At 39.4% G+C, this 23582-nt stretch overlaps 1 protein-coding gene across 2 annotated transcripts; it reads right to left on the bottom strand.

Annotated features, from left to right (window-relative positions):
• Window positions 1-17248: 17248 nt before the first annotated feature.
• LOC113326915 lies at window positions 17249-22120 on the bottom strand. Of its 2 annotated transcripts, XR_003348596.1 has the most exons (11): window positions 21992-22120; window positions 20764-21137; window positions 20300-20503; window positions 20143-20200; window positions 19992-20054; window positions 19828-19903; window positions 19185-19300; window positions 18829-18918; window positions 18612-18743; window positions 18138-18349; window positions 17249-17848 (listed from the first exon to the last, which is right to left on the bottom strand). XR_003348596.1 is itself a non-coding variant. In XM_026574577.1 (10 exons), the coding sequence occupies exons 2-10, from the start codon at window positions 21105-21107 to the stop codon at window positions 18215-18217; spliced, it is 1218 nt and encodes a 405-aa protein (XP_026430362.1). In that variant the 5' UTR covers window positions 21108-21137; window positions 21992-22120; the 3' UTR covers window positions 17958-18214. The 2 variants fall into 2 exon arrangements, 1 of the variants encoding a protein (XP_026430362.1); XM_026574577.1 differs by lacking the exon at window positions 17249-17848 and having other exon boundaries at window positions 17958-18349.
• Window positions 22121-23582: the final 1462 nt, after the last annotated feature.

The following is a 23582-nucleotide window of genomic DNA, read 5'->3' as shown; positions in this document are numbered from 1 at the left end:
TTTGGAATAATACCATAGTTGTGTTTAACTTCCTATAGGAAAATACACAGTAAAAATTAGAGTGAATTCAACCCCTAGTTCCCATCCATAAATCCATTTTCAACTGTTAGTATTGTTTTCTTTCATTTGTTTGGTTTACATGCATTTTCTGTTTTGCATTTTCACTGCTTACTTGCTTTCCCTGCTGCATTTCTTCTATTGCTGCAACTGCTGCTGCAGTACTTGTGCTGCTGCACTGTTTTTCCCTCTTCTTGGCCTTGTGCTGTTTGCCACTTCTTTGCCTGCTGCTCTGCCAAAGTGCTGCTGCTGCCCCTTCTTCTCCTGCAGCCAAGCCAATTCTTCTGTTGCTGCTGCCTTTCTGCAGCTGCTGCTGCCAAACTGCTGCAGCTCTTGCTCCTGCTGCTTGCTTTGCTCTCCATTTACTAAGCCCAACCATCTGAGCCCAACTCACAGTTCACTTCCAAAAACCCAGAGAACAATTTGAGCCCAACTGTAAGACCAAGGCCAAAGCCTAGTGAAATGTTAAGCCCAAGTCATAGTTGAACTGTTGAGCCCAAAGCTCAATCCAGTTTCTAGAACCAAAGCCCATTTGCACTTTAAATATAACTGAGCCCAAGCTCAGTTCATTTTATGTTTAACAAACCACTAAGCCCAATTCATTCAAAGGGCATTCAAACCCATTAGCACTCAAAACCCCATTTAAGCCAAAAGGCTTCTAAACCCAAAGCAAATCTAGGAACCCAATTAGCTAAAACACTTCCGAAACACACCCAATCTCTGTGGATCGACCCGTATTTGCACGAGCTACAACTGACGACCGTGCACTTGCGGTATTACTGTAGGCCCGTTTCCATTGCACCAAATTTATACGCCTTTCCGGACCTGCCAGTAAGTCAGAGAAAGGGGTTGGTAGAAGTTGGAGAGGAAAAATATCGTCTAGGGTAGGTGGAGAAGGTGGTACAGTTGCAGGTGAAAGAGGTGGTTGCAGACAGTGGAGTTGGTGGTGGTGGTTCGGCAGTTGCAGGTGAAGGAGAAGGTGGTGCGGGTGGAAGGAAAGAGAAGAGGGGAATGAAGATGATTAGGGTTTCTTCAATTTTTGCTAATATACCCTAGGGTTGTTTTGGTGTGAGGCGATTTTTGATGTTCAGCGATACTAAGCCGTGAGATGTGGAGCTGGTAGGTAGATCGGGGTGATGCGGAGGCAAGAGAGGCGACCGTCGGATGAAGGGATACAACGAAACGAACGGTGCTAGATTAGGTTAGGTGTTGTAGTGTAAGGCGGAGATATCAAACTTTGATGAACAGCAAGGGAGCAACCGTTGGATTCAACTACCATCTAATCTGAAGGCTTGGAATTTCAGCGCTGTGGTGCTTGGCAGAGACTTCAGATTTTGATGCTCTATGAAGGAGCGACCATCGGATGCTTCTGAGAACTGATCTGATGGCTGAGAACGGAGGCGTTTTGTGTGTAGAAAATGAGGTTGTGCGCACCATTCTTCGCGGCTTCCTTGCGTGATTTCTCCCGGCTTTTCACTACTTTTCTGCTCTTTTTGCTCCGCAAGTCATCCAGACTTTATTTATTACCTAAAAATGCAAAATTAATTAATAAAAATATTTATTCTTGAAAACAATGAAAATACAGAATATGGGATAAAATGTAGAATTAATGCACAAAAGATGAGTTAAATGCCAACAAAAAGGGATAAATATATACAATATTTGGCACTCATCAAATACCCCCAAACCTGAATTTTACTTGTCCTCAAGTAAAACAAAACTAAGGAAATCCTAACTATACCACTGTCGCTGGTCTCTCGAATGCATTTAGCGTATGCACTAAGCCTTTTAAACCACTAAGTGTCCCTAGTGGCCGAGTTGAAGTCTCGTGAAGGTTGCTTAGAACGTACCTACAAAGTTCTAGGTCAAAATATAAGCTCAGATTCCATCAAATGTGACATGTGCAAAACAGTTAAGCTCACAGCAAAATGGAGATGTCAATCTAGCTATCGAAGGCACAATCCTAGCACTGATAACAAAAAAGACATGTGATAAGAGTGTAAAGTGTATCTACACATGTGTAAAGAAAGATCTGAAGTTATGACTACTAATCACCAAGAGATAGTTTCTCAGGCTAAGAACCAAGGTCGAAATCTAGCTAGCTGTCCGGACTTTACGAGAATTGTGAATGAGTTGGAGGTATTTCACAATTACTCGCGTTGTACATCAATGGCATACACCCTCCTTGCTTATTACAATGAAACAACAAAATGACTCTTTACATGACTCTTATTTACATTGACTATTCTCTTTTATTTTTGGAACAAGAGATGATGGAATTGATAAATACTTGATTTTTTTGTATTTTTCTGATATTTTTTCTTTTTTTTTTTTTCTGAATATACATCGTTTTTTTTTTTTTTTTTTTTTTTTTTTTTTTTTTTAAGAAGGAAACACTTTTGATACATAACAAAAGGAAACAAAAATTACATGACACTTTGCAAGAGGTAGCCCTTTTTGATGCACCCAGTTAAATTCGATGGTTGTCTTTCTTAATGTAACCTCCACCTTCTATCCCAACCAACCAAAGAACAAGCTAGTCAAGTTTCGTTCAGTATTCTAAAGTGATTGGCAATCGTAACTTCCTATCAAACACCTTGAAGATCGAGGCCATACATGTATTGGTAGATCGTGCGCGTGCAAATTTCTTATCACTATGTGAATTGTGCTAGAATCAGGGTGCCTAAATATCTAGACTAAGACTCCTAATAAAAATACATATTTGCACAAGAGTCAACATTTCAAGGTAAATGAGCTCCATTTTTATGATTTTTTTCATTTTTTAATTTTTTATTTTGATTTTTCAATTTTTTGGAATTTTTCAATTTTTTCAAAAAGAAGGAGTTGTTTTCAATTATGGCAATTATCATGGTATCTACTCTATACCCCCAAACCTAAACTAAACATTGTCCTCAATGTTTCAAAATATGGAAAGAATTAAAATGCAACATATGGAAAGGGACATGCTGAGTAGAGTAAAAGGAGAGAGAATACCCGATTTCGGCGAAAGCAGAATTAAAACTCCGTTATTCAAGGCAAAAATCCAACATATTTCAGCCGAGATCATATTGGATTAGCAAAATATATACAAAAGGAACAAAAGGGTTTTTAAATTTTATCTACTGGATTATATACAAAAATTCACCATACACTAAAATCTAAAGAGTTGAGGATCAACCCAAAAGACAAAGTGTAGACATTTCAACAGCTTCACACATATAACAGGAAAGAAACGCAAGTGAAACTGTGAAACAAAATGAGCTACCCCCAAACCTGGATTTTACAGAAGATATATTTTGAAAACAAAATCGCGCAGTTTCGGGGGTTCATCATGCAAAAGGTCTAGCTCGAAATGAACTGTGCTAGGGACGGGCAAACATGCAATTTCCAACTGTGGTTCCTCAAATGTTATATTGAAGCAAAATAGTCCAAAGGACTTGGGAAGCACACAGTTCCAATCCTAGATTAGGAATTTTCAGAAAAATGGTTTACAATTGGTACAAACCAAATCTAGGTTGGGTGGAAGGCCATCAGATTGTGACTTAGGTAGAAGAATAGGCATATCATTATCAATCAAATCAAAATCTCCTAACTCCTACACATGTCACATCATGCTCACAATCATCAATCAAATTGGCAAGATCACAATCAGAATTATCAACATCATCAACAGATTTATTCTCGTGTATCGGCACATCAGGGGAAACATCACATGGAATACTAGAAGAAATATCATGCATTAAGGTCGGGGCAGAGAAGCCTAATGTATTTGAACCCAAAGGTTCCATAACATTTTCAGTATAGACATGTTCTTCTAACATAACATCATAATCATCATCATCATCATGATAGGATTTTGCAATCTAGGATAATTTTCAATCCTAAGGTCGGAGCTATTACAAGAATAAAACTCTAATTCATGGGGGTGACTCATATCATGTGGTGTTGTTCCTGTTTCCCTAACGGATTCCCATTGATGGGTTTTCTCTGCAATCTCGGCTAAAAAATTCCATGCATCATCCACAGATTTATCAATAAACTCACCATTACACATAGACTCAACCATGGTTCGAGATTTAAAGTCTAGTCCCTCATAGAGGATGACGACAAGTCTCCACTTCTCAATCCATGGTGCGGACATTCACTCAACAAATCATTAAAACGTTCAAAATAGTGAAAAACAGTTTCCTCATCCAATTGGACAAAACAATTGATACTTTGACGAATAGCGATGGTCCTATGATGTGGAAAGAATTTTTTGAAAAATAGATCTGTGAGTTGGTCCCAAGTGTTGATTGATTGTGGTCTCAAACCGTAAAACCATGTTTTGGCCCTTTCCTTTAAAGAAAATGTAAACAAACGCAATTTCAGAGAGTCTTCGGACATATGATCAGGTTGCATAGTCCGACAAATTTGTTCAAACTCTCTTACATGAGTATAGGGGTTCTCAGAATCGAACCCTCGAAATATAGGAAGTATTTGTATCATGCTTGCATTTATTTTAAAAGGGTTATTGGTTTGAGGTAATACAATACATGATAATGGAATTTTTATTGACGGATACATGTATTCATGGAGAGCATGAGGTTGGCCCATTTTGAAAAGACACAAAGCCCACTATTTGGTTTTAATGGGTTTTAAATTTGGTTTTTATGGGAAAATTTTGGTTTTGATGGGATATAGAAAAAGAAAATTTGGTTTAAAAATGGGAGCAAAGTAGTTTGGTTTTAAAATTGGGAGCAAAAGAATTTTTTTTTTTTTTTTTTTAAAAAAAAAAAAATTTGGTTTTTGAATGGGAGCAAGCCCACTGTTGTCCTAATAATGGAAGGCTGCGGCCCAAGAAACACTAAGTTTTAATTTTGAAAGTTTAATTTGGCCCAGTTGGTTAAGGCCCGACGTTTGTTTTAAAACTTTGGTTTCGAGGTCCACTCTTGAGTGGAACAAGCCCACAATCGGTTACAAGCTCAGCTGGGTTTAAACCCAGAGTACAAATATAAGTCCAAATTAAACAAGCCCACAAAAATAAATACAAGCCCACAAATTAAACAAACAAGCCCACAAATAAATTATTACAAACCCAAAAAAAATAAAAGCCCAAAAATTGGTTAATATTACAAGCCCACAATTAAAAATTGGAAGCCCACATTGGGTTCTCTTAAATGGGTTACCTTTTAGCACAGCCCAGTTGCTCTGATATTGTTGCAAAAACCCAGTTGGGCTTTGGTTCTTTTCCTTGGTGGCGTCCCAGCAGAGGAAAACAGGTTCAGAACAGCAGGTCCAACAGCAAATGAAGTGAAGCAGATGCAGATGCAAATGCGCAAGTGAAATGCAAAAATAGCTAATAAAACAACAAGAAAAACACAGCACCAATCCCCGGCAACGGCGCCAAAAACTTGATAGGCTTCTAAAAGGTCCTAAAAATTATCCCCGGCAGCGGCGCCAAAAACTTGGTGGGCCCGGAGATATGTATAAAATTAAGCGAAATGAAAACGCAGGCCTACAGTAATACCGCAAGTGCACGGTCGTCAGTTGTAGCTCGTGCAAGTACGGGTCGATCCACAGAGACTGGGAGTGTTTGGAGTTTCTAGCTATTTTGGGCTCTAAATTGCTATTGGGCTTCTAATTGTGCTTTGGGCTTAGTGGGCTTTGGGTTAACGGTGAACTGAACTTGGGCTCAACAGTTCAACTGTGAATTGGGTTCAGTGTCTTTTGATGTGAACTGGGCTTTGGATTCAGTCAAGGATCTGGGCCTTTGGGCTCTGAATTAGGCTTTTGATTAAGCCCACAGTTGACTGAATTGGGCTTTGAGCCTTAACCTAAACTGTGGCTGGGCCTTTATAATGAACTTGGGCTCAATGTTGAAGTGAGCTTTGGGCTCAGTTGCAGCAGCAGCAGTGGAAGGGAGGCAATGCAGCAATGCAAAGGAAAGCAGCAACAACAGGGTTGCAGGGCAGATGGGTTGCAGCAGCAGCTGCACAAGCAGTGCACAGCAGCACAAGGCCAAGAAAACAGCAGCAACAGCAGGAAGGAAAGCAATGCAGCAATGCAAGTGCACAGTGCAGTGCAGGGGAAGAAAACAGTGCAATGCAGTAGTGCAATGCAGCAAGGCAAGTGGAAGAAAAACAGCAGCAGCAACAGGGTTACAGCAGCAGCAGTGGCAGCTAGGGGTGAACAAGGCAGCACAGCACAGCTTGGCAGAGAATGCACAGCAGCAGCACAACAAGGCAGTGAATGCAGCAGGAGAAAATAGCAAACAAAATGAACATGGAAGCAACACAGGGCAACACAGGGCAAAAGCAAAGAACAATGCAAGTGAACCAAGGCCTAAGCCAAGGGCAAGGGAGATGGTGAAGCTAACATAGCAAAACTAAGGCATTCATCTAGAGTGGGAAGAGAACTAGCTTGCTCATTGTCACTAGTGAGCACTAGTTTCTCCCCACTACTCAATCAACACAATGCACCCAGGTTTTAATCTAACATTCCATTACTCAACAGTGAACAACAACTAACAGTGAACTAAAACAACAGTTGAGCAATGAAGGAACAAACATCACAAACATCATAGGAACATGCACATTAACAGGAAAATAACAGGAAATTAAAACAAGCACATAAACAGGAACATAACAAACATTTAAACTACTAAACAGGGAATGTAAATTGCAAAACAAGAACCCTAAAAATTAACAATGACATTAAAATTGGAATTAAACCAAAAATTGAAATTAAACCTAATTGATAACTTGGCTAGTCCAAGAACACCCTCACTAGTTCTACAAACCCTCCTATTTATACCCTAAATCCCCAAATCAGGGTTCATGGTTCTTCCCCAAAAACAGTCGAAATTAGGGTTTTTGTTTTTACCTAACTTGATTGGACAATCCGAGCCCATGCCTTCTTCCTTGCTTCCTTGCTCTTCTCCATGCCGTTTCTCTACCACATCTATCAAACACGTTCTCAACTTAGAACCCTAAAAGTAGGGTAAGTCAGAGAAAGGGGTTGGTAGAAGTTGGAGAGGAAAAATATCGTCTAGGGTAGGTGGAGAAGGTGGTACAGTTGCAGGTGAAAGAGGTGGTTGCAGACAGTGGAGTTGGTGGTGGTGGTTCGGCAGTTGCAGGTGAAGGAGAAGGTGGTGCGGGTGGAAGGAAAGAGAAGAGGGGAATGAAGATGATTAGGGTTTCTTCAATTTTTGCTAATATACCCTAGGGTTGTTTTGGTGTGAGGAGATTTTTGATGTTCAGCGATACTAAGCCGTGAGATGTGGAGCTGGTAGGTAGATCGGACGGTGATGCGGAGGCAAGCGAGGATCGACCGTCGGATGAAGGGATACAACGAAACGAACGGTGCTAGATTAGGTTAGGTGCTGTAGTGTAAGGCGGAGATATCAAACTTTGATGAACAACAAGGGAGCAACCGTTGGATTCAACTACCATCTAATCTGAAGGCTTGGAATTTCAGCGCTGTGGTGCTTGGCAGAGACATCAGATTTTGATGCTCTATGAAGGAGCGACCATCGGATGCTTCTGAGAACTGATCTGATGGCTGAGAACGGAGGCGTTTTTGTGTGTAGAAAATGAGGTTGTGCGCACCATTCTTCGTGGCTTCCTTGCGTGATTTCTCCCGGCTTTTCACTACTTTTCTGCTCTTTTTGCTCCGCAAGTCATCCAGACTTTATTTATTACCTAAAAATGCAAAATTAATTAATAAAAATATTTATTCTTGAAAACAATGAAAATACAGAATATGGGATAAAATGTAGAATTAATGCATAAAAGATGAGTTAAATGCCAACAAAAAGGGATAAATATATACAATATTAGACACTCATCAGTATGCCTCCTTGATGGGGTAATCAGGGGGAATATAAGGACGACACCCTCCATTAGGGAGATGAATTGTGTCATAAGACGCAAATATCATGAGAATTTTTACTCACGGGAGTATTAAGGTGTTTGAGGGTAAAAACAGTTTCTGCTGATTTTGGTCATTTCGAGTGTGTGGGTGAGAAACGTGTCTAAACCCTAAACAATGTACTGCAAGGGAGTACTTTGATTCGAGAGATCAATCTGTACAAATCCGTCCTAAACCGAGAAATGGCCGTTCCATACTTGCTTTGGTCACAAAGTGAAGGAGAAGGGTTGGTCTAGGGAGGGAAGCGAAGAGAGTGTTGAGACCAGAATAGTCGATTCGGGAAGAGTAGTTGTTTGACGACTTGTATCAGAAAGTGGAAAGCTAACAGATGGGAAAGATAACAAGTGATTTCTGAGTGTTGTATTCTCCTGACCAAAACTTGTTTTTGGTGGAAATAGGTGAGACCTATTTACACAAGTCGCAATGAAACGTACCCTGGTCTCGTAAGAAGTGGAAACGGTTGAGTAAATGGAATAAAATGGTAACGGGTAACGCCTGGAATTGATGTTTCCATAATGAAGGAAAATTTTCACCATTACTTCTTGTATTTACTAACCGCCTCACCCTTATGACACTTTCCTGTAACGGGCGCAGTGTACGCCGCACGTTGTAAACCGCCAGACCAATACCCTGATGAGCATCCCTCAGTTTGTAACATGTTTTGATGTCTCGAGTATTTTCGTGGAAAACGTGTAGTATGTTGCCACGTGTGGCGTGGCCAAAGGATTTTGCGTTTGTACCCAAGTTGGTGCCGTGACCAAAGAATAGGCATCGTAGCCAGGTTGGTGTCGTGACCAGAGAGTTAGCATCGCAGCCAAGTTGGTGACGTGCCCAAGAGTTAGCATTGCATCCAAGACATTTCCACGAGTCGTTTGGTGGCAGGTTTGTACGGATGAGTAGTGCATCTCAGGAGGAAGGGTAGCCGTAGATTGTTGCAACCCTTCGTTTGGCAACCAGCGGCATGGTTGCAGCGCTTGCATGCTCTTGGCACGGCTAAATTAGGGTTTTAGCGTCATGTCCAAGAATTGGCGCCGTGGACATGAGATTGTCATGAATCGTTTGGTTTCAAGTTTGTATGGCTGAGATTCGTATCTCAGGAGAAATGGTGGCCGTTGATTGTTGCAACCCTTCGTTTGCATCCAGTGGCATGGTTTAGGCGCTGCCGAGATAGGATTTTGGCGTTGTTTAGGCGCGGCCAAAACTAGGGTTTTGGCATAGTTTAGGCGCGGCCAAAATTAGTGCTTGGCATTGGGACAAACGTGGCCATGAGTTTGATAGAAAACTTGTACGGCTGAGATTTGCATCTCAGGAGGAAGGGCGGACGTTGATTGTTGCAACCCTTCATTTGGCAGCCAGTGGCATGTGGTAGGGCCGGCATGGCTTTGGAATGTTTTAGGCGCTGCCAAAATTAGGGTTTTGGCATAACCCGTGATGTTTGGCCTTGGGAAGGAAGTTGCCATGCGTTAGGTGGCGAACTTGTACGGCTAAGATCTGCATCTCAGATGGAAGGGTAGCCGTTGATTGTTGCAACCCTTCGTTTGGCAGCCAGCGGCATGGTGGTAGGGCCCCATGGCTTTGGCATGCTTTAGGCGCGGCCAAAATTAGGGTTTTGGCATAAATCGTGATGTTTGGCCTTGGGCCGGAAGTTGCCATGCGTTAGGTGGAGAACTTGGACGGCTAAGATCTGTATCTCAGATGGAAGGGTAACTGTTGATTGTTGCAACCCTTCGTTTGGCAGCCAGCGACATGGTGGTAGGGCCGCATGGCTTTGGTATGTTTTAGGGGCGACAAAATTAGGGTTTTGGCATAAACCGTGATGTTTGGCCTTGGGCAGGAAGTTTCCATGCGTTAGGTGAAGAACTTGGACGGATGAGATCTGCATCTCAGATGGAAGGGTAGTCGTTGATTGTTGCAACCCTTCGTTTGGAAGCCAGCGACATGTGGTAGGGACGCATGGTTTTGGCATGTTTTAGGCGCGGCCAAAATTAGGGTTTTGGCAAAACCGTGACGTTTGGCCCTGGACCGGAAGTTGTCATGCGTTATGTGGCGAACTTGGACGGCTAAGATCTGCATCTCAAATAGAAGGGTAGCCGTTGATTGTTGCAACCCTTCGTTTTGCAGCCAGCGGCATGGTGGTAGGGCCGCATGGCTTTGGCATGTTTTAGGCGCGGCCAAAATTAGGGTTTTGGCAAAACCGAGATGTTTGTCCTTGGGCCGGAAGTTGCCATGCGTTAAGTGGCGAACTTGGACGGCTAAGATCTGCATCTCAGACGGAATGATAGCTGTTGATTGTTGCAAACCTTCGTTTGGCAGCCAGCGACTTGGTGGTAGGGCCACATGGCTTTGGCATGTTTTAGGCGCGGCCAAAATTAGGGTTTTGGAAAAACCGTGATGTTTGGCCTTGGGCCGGAAGTTTCCATGCGTTATATGGCGAACTTGGACGGCTGATATCTGCATCTCAGATGGAAAGGTAGTCGTTGATTGTTGCAACCCTTCGTTTGGCAGCCAGCGGCAGGTAGGGCCGCATGGTTTTGGCATGTTTTAGGCGCGGCCAAAATTAGGGTTTTGGTAAAACCGTGACGTTTGGCTCTGGGCCGGAAGTTGTCATGCGTTATGTGGAGAACTTGGACGGCTAAGATCTGCATCTCAAATAGAAGGGTAGCCGTTGATTGTTGCAATCCTTCGTTTGGCAGCCAGCGGCATGGTGGTAGGGCCGCATGGCTTTGGCATGTTTTAGGCGCGGCCAAAATTAGGGTTTTGGAAAAACCGTGATGTTTGTCCTTGGGACGGAAGTTTCTATGCGTTATGTGGAGTTCTTGGACGGTTGAGATCTGCATTTCAGATGGTCGGGTAGCCATTGGTTGTTGCAACCCTTCGTTTGGCAGCCAGCGACATGTGGTAGGGCCGGCATGGCTTTGGCGCAGAGATGTGGTTGGAATGGTTGGCATGCCTTTGCGCGGAGATGTGGATGGCATGCTATGCCATTGGCACTGTGGTGCGGCTGGCATGGAAATGTGGCTGGCATGGTATGCCATTGGCACCTTGGTGCGGCTGGCATGGTTGGAATGCCTTGGCGCGGAGATGTGGCTGGCATGGTATGCCATTGGCACGGTGGTGCGGCTGGCATGGTCGGCATGCCTTTGGCGCGGAGATGTGGCTGGCATAGCATGCCATTGGCACGTTTGGCTAGCATGCGTGGCTGGCATGTGTAAAGATGATGCCAGTCAGTATCGAGGGCTCTGCCATGGAGCATGGCATATACGTAAAAAATGTACCCCGGTAATTTCACGCAGACATATTGAACGGTTCAAATGGTGACATTGTTACTCAAGTGTAACGTCACTGTTTGACTAAGGTTTTACGATTTTAGCCCTAAGCTAAAAACCACTATCAACATAAGGCTTGTCATATTTGCGCGACAATAAAACATGGAGAGGTAATAATACAAGAAAATGATAAGGCGAGATCAATGGGTCATTACTCGAAAACGTAAAGACGTCCTGCAATCTCGTCGTATAGCAAGAATATAATATACAAGGCAAAATAAGACCTTTAATTAGGAAGGCTAAATAAGACCTCATGAGAGAAATAGTATAGAAGCTAACAATCATCATTATTTTGCAGGGTAAGTATACCTTGCGAAATTTGTCGCACATGAATGAGATAAAGAGAATTCCTCAACAGAGAATTTCGCACGATAATACATGGAACATAGATGAGGCAAAACGCAAAGGTAAATTTAAAACAAGAACGGACGGTAAAACGACGGGAAACAATATTAATGAGCATAAGGCATATAAACACAAAGAATACATGCACTTCATATATTAGTTTCATCTAATCATCTGCTGGCGAATAACAGATGCAAGTATGGGAATGCTAGCATTTAGAAAAGTGTTTTCCACCCCCACATGATAGATTTACGTTTATTTGTCATAACAAACGGATAACATCATGCATATTTAGAAGGGTGATATCACAAGTTAACTTTATTTGTTAGAAAGTGAAGCTTTTACACAGATATATAACAAGGATGGGAATATACATTAAAGAAACATTAAACAATCAAAAAGGTTACATCAAAGAAGCAAAGAACTGATGAAAACTTCACAAATGTGACAAAGTAGAAAAGTTATTCAAGAATAAAGAAGCTACTTCTCCCCTAAGTTGCTTTCATTCACCCTATCAGCTTAAGAATTATTATCTTCATCGTCAATTTCTTCATATTCAGAATCTTCTTCACTCTCAGAAATATCAGAAAGTTCTTCATTTGGAGCAACATAAGCAAGCTTATACTTTGAGAGAGCAATGCCATTCTCGGTGCAGATCTTCTTTATAGCATCATCACGAACGCGAATAGCATCTTTGCTATTATTAGAAATGGTAGAAACAAACTGTCTCTTCAACCTGCGATATTTAGAATCACGAGTGATAAACTTCGCTTCCAGCTCTTTAATTTGACTGCGAAGGAAAATGAGAAAGTTAATGTCATTTACAAAAAAAATGGATTAAGGGATAATAAGTGGAAAGGCATAATAAACGACCTTCTTTATTGGAAATAATATCTTTAATCAAAGTGGAATGATCTGATTCGAGGCTAACAGTCACAGCTAAGTCATTTCTAGCATTATCTAAGACTTTAGCAGCCCAGTCAAATTCAGCATCACTTTATATGAGAAGTCGAGAACGGATCACTTTTCCTTGATCATCAAGTGCATCCCTCTCACTTAAATATTGATATCGTTCCACTTGAACTTGAAGAATAGTCTCTTGGAATTTCTTTAAAGATTTGGCACCATTAAGAGAAATTTGATCCTTCTCAGTGACAAGAGTATTAATCTTGTTTTGCAAAGTTTTGTTTCTCTCCTTCAATTCTAAAAAACGATGTCTAAAATCATTACTAATAGATAACGCCTTCCTATGGTTAACATTAAGATCTTGGTACTTCGTCTTAAGATCCTCCAAAGAAAAGGTGTTCAACTTGTTATCAACGAAGCTATTTAGAGAGACATTAAGATATTCTAGAAGAATATCATCATTAACAAGAGGAGGGAGAGAATTAAATAAGGAAATTGCCTCATCAATAAGGCTGTAAATCTCTGCAGGGATAGATAATTACAATGGGAGCAAAAGACATAAATAAACAGATTGACAAAAGAAGCAAAGGATTACGCACCAATTAATTGATCATTCCTTTTTTGAAGATCAGATATCTTGTTTGTACATGAAGAATCATCAGATTCAAGTTGATGGTTCCTCTTGCGAAGATCAGCAGCATCATTTTCATGAATGGAAGCTTGGGACATAAGTTCATTATTTTTAGTTGCAATCCTGCGAAGCCTTCTTTCATAGTCTGAAGAAACAACATATGATGAGCGAGCCACCTGCGAGGTTATTAAATAAATGTGAGTAATTTCCACATAATTTAACTCTAAGGAAAGTGCGGAGTTATAAGAAATTACCATAGAAGCAAGCGAATATTGAAAATTGGGACTCAAAGCTGAAGCAGCTCTACAAAGGGAAACATCATCCAAAGTAGGGGCATCTATAATCTTCACAAGAATCTTACATGTGTGAGCTAATGAATCATCTCTAAATGATGTCATGGAGTCATAAAAAATACTCGATATCTGATCCATTGCAGATTTAATAGAGGAATCTTCACCAAGAATACTATCATCATCATCGTCGGATAGAGAGATGGAAGAGGAAGGTGCTTTCCGCTTCTTAGAGGGATTCTTAGAAGAAGATTTGGAAGTAGTCTTTTTACTACGAATTACACCTTTTCCTTTCACGCTTACGCTTACAATCTCCTCCTACGCACATAATGGTAGATAAGAAACAGAGGCAACAATATTGTTAAAATTAAATAAAAGGTATTTTTTTATTCATTATTGTGCGAGGATGTCGCCTGAGACAGTTTTCTGGCCTTTATTGCTTGATTAGCCATCTGAAATGGGGAAAACAGGTAGGAGTAGTGAAAGATAAAAGGAAAAAGAGGGAAGTAAAAGATAATTAAAGTTAGCATACCACTTTCTCTTCTTCGGGCCATCTGAATACCCAAGGATCATAAGTAGGAAGTCCCTCAGGAAGGGGAATAGCTAAGCCATGTTCATCCCTACCAGTTATGTATGGTCCCACCAAGATGATTGGGTGCTCTAACCATCGCGTCGTTCGACCAACGAGCAGGTACTATTTGAAGAATCATGCCAATCAACATCTCGCATGATCCTTTTCTCTTAAGCAATACCATCTTTTCTTGACAAACGAATACTCCATTTAGAGGCGCTACTTTTCATGATGGTAACTTCACAATTCTTGAATTTTTTTTTCAAAGGTATAATCAGCAGGATTAATTTCCTCGTTTCAATGTCAGGATTTCGCTTATCCATTGGATACTGAGATTCTAAACCTTCTGCGCTACGAGCATATTCAAAAGATATTCTAATACTATCTCCGCTAAGTTGAAATATGCCACGCGAAAATTTCGCATGCGAAAGGATCTCATAAAACAAAGGAATTTTGGGATCATAAAGAGGAATATGAAGACCTGAAAGAAGTTGTCCCACTGAAATGATGATATTTTAATCATTTCATTCCTCAAGAGAAAACCATTCAGGTCCAAGTTTGGATGAAGGTTCTGATTCAGAAGGAACAGATAACGAAAAACCCCGTGCACCAAATTCTCTCTTCAATCTATCAAATGCCTGTTTGTTCTTCCAACCAGCTTCAGGCATTTTTAAGTATGAGAATGAAGAATAATGAAAAACTCAAAATGGGAAGAGAAATAACAGAAGAAGAGTGAGAAGAAATCAGAGGAGTAGAAGCAGAAGAAAATAGTTGCAGAGAGTAAAAAGAAGTATGAAGAAGAAAGAGAGTAAATAAGATATTTACTCTCGATTCCCGGAATATTCATTCATTAATGCGACGATTGAGAGTGAACGGAGAAGAAAAGGCGTCTATAAAATACGTGTCAAATCAAGAATAGCTGAAAAAGAACACGCGCAAGATCTCACGCTTAAATTAGGAGAATATGCGAGCTGAAAAGAATATGAAAAGATGAGTGAGTGCGGCATTTTAAAGTTGTAATTTCTCATATCGCTCCCTTTCCAAAGAAACGACATGAGAAGATGGAAAATGTAGATACTAAATACTGCACGACATAATATGTGTGCGAAGTAATGAATTCGATAAATGAGCGAAGGATATCGCGTATAGTATTCTGGAGATGACGCATCAGATGACGTCAGAAGAATCATGAATAAAGAATGATAATTGTGCGAAGTTATAGAGCATGTGCGAGAAGAGTCAAGATAAGTGTGCGATAATGACGCACGCCAGATCCGAAAATAAAGGTTTTATTAGCTGTCATCCACTATGTAAACCCCTATATAAGGGGACCGAGTGACCTTGTGAGAGAGAGATCTTTTCTAGAGCTTAAACTTGGAATTTAGGAGAGAGAAAGATTATTTGTTCTCCAAGTTAAAACTCATCTCAAATCTTGTAATCATATTGAAGATTTTATGAATGAATGTATAAAATTTAAAATGATCACTTGAATTGTTATTAGGATTTCATTTAGGGTGTGGTTGTAGGATTTCCTGCAACTACACATATAATAATAAACCCAATCCAAAAATCATTCTGAAAATAGAGATATACGATCATCTGCAAAAATAGAAAAATCAACAAAATCAAAACCAAAACGGAACAGGAGAAAAAGAAAAAAACAGCGAGATGTTTCTATGTTGAAACTTTTGTATCGCCTCTTTTATATTTGCGCTTAAGTCTCAATCACCGTGATTTTTATTGTTTTAGGTTTTAGTTGAAACACAGAAGATAAATCTAGGGTTTATGCTAACAGAGAGGTAGAAAAGAGAGATGAGAAAAAGAAATAAAAGGTTTATGCGTGAAACATTCTCTTATTTTTTTAGGTTTGATCGGTGGATAGCAAAAATCCTAAATAGTAACATAAACTCGGTGGTGTTCCGGGACGAAGTAGTGTTGGTGTGAAATAACGGGATGTTCTTATTGGCTAAAATATACTCTGGCGGGACCAAAAGTAAATCATAACAAATCATGGACGTCGCATCACTTAAATGATATCCCCTTGCTAATCCTGGTATCCCCATTTAAATTATGGAAACACCGACCATGAACTTTGAGCGTAACCGCTTTTTACAGAAAATCGATTCTTTCACTTTCAATAGCTCGTAACAATAACATTTTGTAGAGAGTTTGACAAAAACGGTTATAATAATGGTCGTGATAACAAAAAGTACAAGTGCATGATATAGGCTTAAGGACTCGACACGATACATGACTGTTGAAATGACCGTTCTTTCAAACCTTGCCCACCCACAGCCCTGATTAGATTTTGAAATGTGTCTTGGTAATTGACAATGTACTTCAATTAAGAGAAATGTATTAGTAAAACACTGAGCAAAAATCATAATGAAAAGTATGACAAATTTTATGAAATAATTTCAAAATAAATAAGATTCTGGATTAACAACCTGTATAATGCAATGAATTCAATGAAACTGTATTCTAGTGGTAGCAACATCAGACCTAGAGACTAGACAAGTAAATTGGATTCTTTCTTTCTCTACCTAACCATGCAAATTGAATTCAAAGGACCATTTAAACAACAAGCAGGCTAAGAACCGACGCAACTGAGAGAGTCATAGGAATGGACCACAACATCATCTGGTTAAACATTAATACAATTGCATAGTTGGCCTGGACCATCCAACCTATTGTTGGATGGTTTGTCTTAATCCTTGCTTACTCATGGACAATTTGATCGTATCCACTCTGTGTCTCTCTTAAAGGGTGAATATGTATAACATGTTCGGATAATAGAAGCAGAAATTAATCTTAGAAGTTCGAAGCAAAAACTATTTTATTTCATAAAACTTTTTGTTTTTTTTATTGTTTTTAGAAGTCATTGTAATTTTAAAACAACTTCTGAAAAAATATCCAACATGCTCTTGAAGGTATTGATGAAACCAACAGTTAAAATGGCCGTTATAACTGTGTGTACGACGGTTATAACGGGAATTATCACTGATTTAATTTTCTTTTGCTAGTATGAAATTCTTTATAGCAGTCATTGTTCCGGCCAACTTCGAACACTGTTCAAGACTAACATTTGTAGGGACATAGGACTCGACACTGATATGGACTCAATATACCTATCCATCAATCATCTATCACAAAAGCTTGCAACCAAGTTGTGTATTTACAGCCCCCACAAAAACACAATCAAAATGACAGGTGAGTCAAAATAAAATCTATTTCAAGATCATACTAATTTTGTGGCTTACTGTAACTTTTCTACAAAATCTACATGATAATCAATACAAGTATAATTACAAGCTGGAAGATATCTTCTGGATTACATTGTATTTGCTAGAAAAGTCCAAAGGCTTTTTAGGGTTTACACATACTTGAATATACAGAACCACATACTTGAATCTAGCAAAGCAATAATCTGGATTTACACATGGTTTTGTCAAGTCAAAAAGAAGAGGGAAAGAGTGACTGCAAATGGATGAGGACCAGTGTTGACCCATCGAACACGTCTGTCAACTGGGTTGAAATGGTTAGTCGTCTGCCATTATCAATGTTGAAACACAATGACTTTGACTGGACCGGATCTAGGGACTGAAATGAGGACTGGGGTTGAACCATCAAACCCATCTAGAGTATTCACCTGGTACTGCATTACAAAGACTGGGGCTGAACTCTCAAACACGTTTGTGAGATTGACATTGTAATATTGTCTGGTAACATCAGATGTTGAAACGTGATGACTTAGACTGAACATGGACGAACATTAAACTGAATCCAAACTCTATGTGGTTTTGAATTTCAACTGCAAAGAAGAACCCAAGTCTGGATTAGCTGAAGATACTACATACTATTCGCTCGCCTCAAAGTCATTGTCCTGCAGTCATTACTTTTGATTGGACGCCATACAGTACGAATCAAACTTATGTATTATATACCACTGTTTGTATACGAACATGTAATTGTAATTCAATAACAAGTCACCAGCACATGGAATAGGGCAAGATCAGAGCATACAGATTCATTCCTGATACGTACAAGTTCATAACGAACCTTAATTGGATCGCAACCAAATTGATTCAGTAAGATCATACCTGTAACTTGAAAACTATATGCTTTGTAATTTGTAATAGGGTTTATGTGCACATGGAGTTTAAGGCATTTTGGCTCGCTAGGTCTCAAAGCTCTTGAACCAGTCCGTGACAGTTCTTGCAAGAACCCTAGTGTCGCTTACGGAGAGAGTTTTAAGACTTTGAGCAATAGCGTCAACTGGTGTGTATGCGTAACCTACTTTCCATTTGATATCCTGATGACAGAAGACGATAACAGTCAAAGGTTAGAGACCATATCCAACTTACGCCAGTGTCCTTGATGTGAAAATGGGAAAAGATGAAGCAGAATATGACAACTAACAAGCTATTGGACTTGGCAATATTTCATATTTTCAACGTGGTCGAAGGTAAACTCTATATTTTTCGTTAACAAGGGCAACTAGGATTGCTCATTGGTTGAGAGTGGATAACGTTCAGCGAAGCTGACATGATAAATCAAGAATTAGGCCTTGGAACCTGTATACAGGGTGTGAGATGAGTGCCACTTAATGTGACTTTTTCAAGTGTGCCACCAACAGATTCTATGCGCGGCTTCAAGATCTCTTCAACCACATCTGTTTCATCGATTGCATCAGAACTGAATTTCACCTGAGGAATGAGTGCAATATCAACATCACAGAAGATAATACTGGACACAGTTTTAATCCTTAAAACTCCAATGAATTTAACGTACTAGTAGCGTGTGAGGTACACTGTAAGAGTTCATAAAGCAATCACGGTTCTTAGCAGGTGTTGGCTTGAACTCGGATGTTCCTTGGGTAACCTGTAAATAATTTGATAACCAGTCATAAATGCAACAGCACAACACCATTTGTCCGATTATAAGTTTGATACAAAAAGTGTCTGCCACCATCGAATCTCAGATTCACATCCAAATGCCAGTTCAAATATTGGGGAAGAACTAGATCAACTAGTCCTCGTGCCAGACCAATTGAATGGGTATACAAGATGGGTTATATACCCCCATTTCTGAGCCTACTCATGGACGGAAATCTAATTAAAAGTTAAGTCGTCAGTAGTCAAAAGAACCTGATTCATAACCGAAGGCAACTGATCGACAAATTTATTAAAAGACACCCTGGCTTCTTGATCATATTCTTGTGCGATTGTTCCAGCTGCATCAAGCAATGCCTTCCATGCATCTCCTGTGAAAATTATAATCCACATTGAATAAGTATAACCATCCCAAAAAGAAATTACAGGGGAAGCAGAATATGGTGACCAGGAGAAGATGCATAAAGTTTAAAAGTATAGATGGTTTGTCATGGAAATCAGAAGACTCGAGCATGGATTTTCTTCCATTCCCTCCCTCTCTAAGAATCCTCCCTAAAAGAAGCAGCTTCAGGAGTGTTGTTTGCATGAAAGATTCGAACAAATTTACCTCACCTATATGGCTATATGAGTTTTTCAATTTAATTTGTGCAACACTATCTTAAGATAATATAATTCAAAAGTTGAAAAGAGAAATTCGAAACAAATATTTTTTATTTTTTTTTTGATAATGTGACAACAAGAAACTATATTGCAATGGGGTAGTGAGGTTAGCAGTGAACTAGTACGATAATAAACGTTAGATATACCCCCTAGAATCTAATCAGGAAATTACCAAAATACGGTACAAGAGTAAATGAAAAGGAAGAAGATAAGTTATTGCTATGTTGACATCAATCACCTGAAGCGCTTGTAGCCAGTGAATATACTGGAGAGGCTTCCACTATAGGCACCATCTGACTTACCAGAGGACCAAACTGCAAAAGAGCATACAAACACTTAAAATATACAAAAGGAAAACATACCGAAAAGAAACAAAAAACGTGAGTATCAGATGATTATCACCTGCTCAAAGTATGGGACTGCCTCTGATGCTGGCCTGTTGTTGAATGAGATTATAGCATTAGCCTTCGAGGAAAGATACGTGAAATTTCTTTTATTACACTCCACTTTCACAAAGCAGTTTTAAGAACCGGAAATGATAATAAAAACCAACCTTTGGTATATTTTCACCAAAATAGCTTCCCGTCAGCAACTGAAGTAGTGCACCATTGCTGCGATTCAATATAAGAAGACATAACTCATAAGCAGGTAAGCAAGACTAGTGCAAAGATAAGAAGCTTCAAATATTACATTAAGTAAAAATGACTAACCTATGACCAACAGAAAAAATAGGAAGATTAATAAGATCTTTGGCTGTCAGATTAGCATCAGGAATTCCAGATCCTAAGATCGTATCCAAGCAAGAATTAAATTTTTCATACACTTCTTTAGCAGCTTCAGAATGATCAAATGTCACATTATATGGTACGGAGATTACAAGATACCCTTCCTTTGCCAAAAGCTCGATTAAGTGGCTGCAGAATACAGTCAGAGTGACAACAGATTAGTATAAAGAGTTCCAAAATTCAAAAGTCAGAACATTCCATTCCTAAAACATATGTTAAGGTTATCGAAAAGTCGTAAATGGTTCCTTATTGATCAGCAAAACTTTCTGCCTAACTCACTCCTCGAAAAACAATCAGCCATGACACCGGAACACTCATAAGGGTCACCATACATTTAATTTTCAGCACAAAACCTAACCTCCATAAGCACTAAAAACTTATTTCATTACCTATATGTAACTTCAGGAACAGCTCCAACAAAGGCACCTCCCAGGAACTTGATAATTGCCCGAGGCTTCTTACCCACTGGTGGGGGGATAACCAAGCAAGAATCCAGCCTTTTATAAATTTTAGCTTTATATGAATCCTTCTCCACATATCCATTAGAAATTATCTTCCTAGACAAACTCCTTGCACGTGCTTTGTGTTTCCTCACCCCTAGCTCCTGTAAGTGATTCACTTTCCACAAAGAACTTCCGAAGTGACGAGAGCGCATTCCAAAACAGACTATGGCATTCTTTGTATAAAAGACTTTGGGGCACATATGCGGCAGTAACGTGGTAATCGCTGCCATACCTGTACGAATCGAATAATTCGCCAACTTCTGCATTTCAAAATCATCACAAAGTAAATAAACTTTTGTCAACAAAAACATCGTAATGTCGATGGTACCTTGACCAGAAGAACAATTCCTATGTATTTCCCCCACATTACACTTTCCTAACATACAAACTTCACACAAAATGCCTAGTAGAATATGAAACTACTACATGTCTCAAAATTCGAGAATTTTGCTATTCTCCGATGAATGATATAGAAAGTAATAAACAGGAATCCCCTCTGACACTTGCCACAACCACAAACCACCACACAAGCAACCATAACCACCAACAACCAACAATTTCCACCGCTACAAACACACACAACCACCAACCACCTCCACACACGCTACTATAACCAACAACATTAACCATCAACCACCACCACCACACACGCCCCAATTACCCACCCACCACCACCAAATTTGGGCTTTTTTTTTCTTCTCCTTTATCCACTGAATGGAAAGCAAAGCAGCAAAAGGAATTCTATAGTCTAGTCTCAGATTCTAAAAGATAATGTTAAACACCCATATTTGAAGACTCCCCTTAACAATTCTAAATGTTTAATTCTTGCCCCAACTTAAATTTAGAGATGAAAACCAACTATTAATACGAATTGAATCTAATATCATCACAAATTTCATTATTTGATGACACAAAGATATGGATTTGCATCAAAAACGCAAAAATATGCGGTTTTGAATCAAAAACTTTCAAAATTAAAGAAAAAGTTTGTGAATTTTTTGGGGTTCTTAATATAACAGCAAAATAACTCAAGATATCTATTGTTTTTGATAAAATTTGCAGAACCCATTACAGAAGACTGATCAATTTAAGCATCAATTAGTGGATTACTTACAGTTATCAGTGATTCAAGGCTTGTAGAAGCTGTTTAATGAGGAGGATGAGTCTTGGAGCGAGTGAGTGGGAGGGATAAGGACATCATCTATTGGTTTGGCCACGGATTGACGAGGAAATATATATTTTCGCACCCATATTTCCACTGTATAAAGTCTACAAACCCTATATATACGCTGTAGGCACCCATAAGTACAATTTTCCCTCCCTCTTAGGAAATGGTCAGCAAGGGCAGGACTTGAGATGAAAGATCAGAGATAAATGATCAAGAAGAACATCGATAACAAAATGTTGCATTAAGAAATTGAATTTGCTTCAAACAAAGAACTGAATTTAGATTTTTTCATCGAAAATGAAATTCGGACACCTATATGGCATCCTTAACAGTAGGGGTGTAAATAATACCCGAAAATACTCGGCCTGGCTGTATCTGCCCGAGCCCGCCGGTACCCGAAGTAGGCCAAAGCCTGTTATGGCCCGTCATGGGCCACTCGGTCTGGCCTGGATTAATTTATCGGGCGGTCTCGGTCTTTGCAATTAATTATGATTCCCGGCCTGATACCCGGACTGGTGCCCGACCTGAAAACCTTTTATGTGCCATTAATCATTTAATATCCTCTTAAAAAGACTTAAAAGTTACCATTTTATAATTGTCAATTTTGTGTCAAGAAAAATAAAATATATAGTTGTTTTTACTTATAATTAACCTTTTCAAAACATTAATGGTAATATATTTTCTTATTAGATAGTTTATTCTACTCTAATTAATTATTTATTATAAGCTAAAATTAAAACTTTGTCATTGTAATTTAAATATAAAATAATACTATCACTTACGGTATACAATGTTAGAAAGAAAGGATATTGGGTAGGAATTTATCGAACGAACCGCACTCCTTCGTATACGTCAGGAGTCCATTGATGAGAAGGGGCTGGGGAAAGCTTGAACCCAATTCCTACAGTGATGTATTAAAAATAAATAAATTTAATACCACTTATTTGAAAATTTAAACTTAAAATAAAAAAGAAAAAAATTCAAAATAATGGCCTGTCCGGCCCGATATGGCATGCCCGTATAAAAAGCGAGCTTTGGGTAGCAAATTATCCATTTTTACTCGGCCTGTCCGGTCTGAATTTGTTTACGGACTCATGAATATTAAGCCGGGCCTGCCCGACCTGTCTTAGTTTTTGGGACGGGCGGCCTGACCTGTCCAAATTTACACCCCTACTTAATAGAGAAAGGAAAATACACGTACACTTGATTATTAAGCGCATAAATATATTTAACTTGACATCATCGATATCATTAGTGCAGATAGCTAATGATAACTGGGTGCAGATAGTGTGTCACTTACCGTTAGGCCTGTCAATGGAAGAATATCCGTCGGATATTCAGAAATCCGATATCCGACAGGTAAACCACTATCGGATATTCGATATCCGATAATATCCTATAGGATATCAAAATCAGATATCGATTCCGATAGGCTAAGCTATCGGATATTGGATATTTATCCGATAATATCCGGTTATGAAAAAAAATGTTAAAAACCCTTTAAAACATGTTCATGATTGAAATTTAAGTTCAATTT

Source organism: Papaver somniferum, unplaced genomic scaffold (genome assembly GCF_003573695.1).
Source record: "Papaver somniferum cultivar HN1 unplaced genomic scaffold, ASM357369v1 unplaced-scaffold_10, whole genome shotgun sequence".
Classification (NCBI taxonomy): Eukaryota; Viridiplantae; Streptophyta; class Magnoliopsida; order Ranunculales; family Papaveraceae; genus Papaver; species Papaver somniferum.
The sequence above is the reverse complement of the archived record's forward strand: the minus strand, read 5'-3'. Positions and strand labels throughout refer to the sequence as shown.

Bases quoted from the DNA above. Each gene is read 5' to 3' on its own strand.
- LOC113326915 (XM_026574577.1), bottom strand. From the start codon at position 21,107: ATGGCAGCGATTACCACGTTACTGCCGCATATGTGCCCCAAAGTCTTT. The intron at 20,504-20,763 runs GTAATGAAATAA...TGTATTCTGCAG, and splicing joins GTTCCTGAAGTTACATATAG to CCACTTAATCGAGCTTTTGG. The intron at 19,904-19,991 runs GTGATAATCATC...GCTCTTTTGCAG, and splicing joins CAGTCCCATACTTTGAGCAG to TTTGGTCCTCTGGTAAGTCA.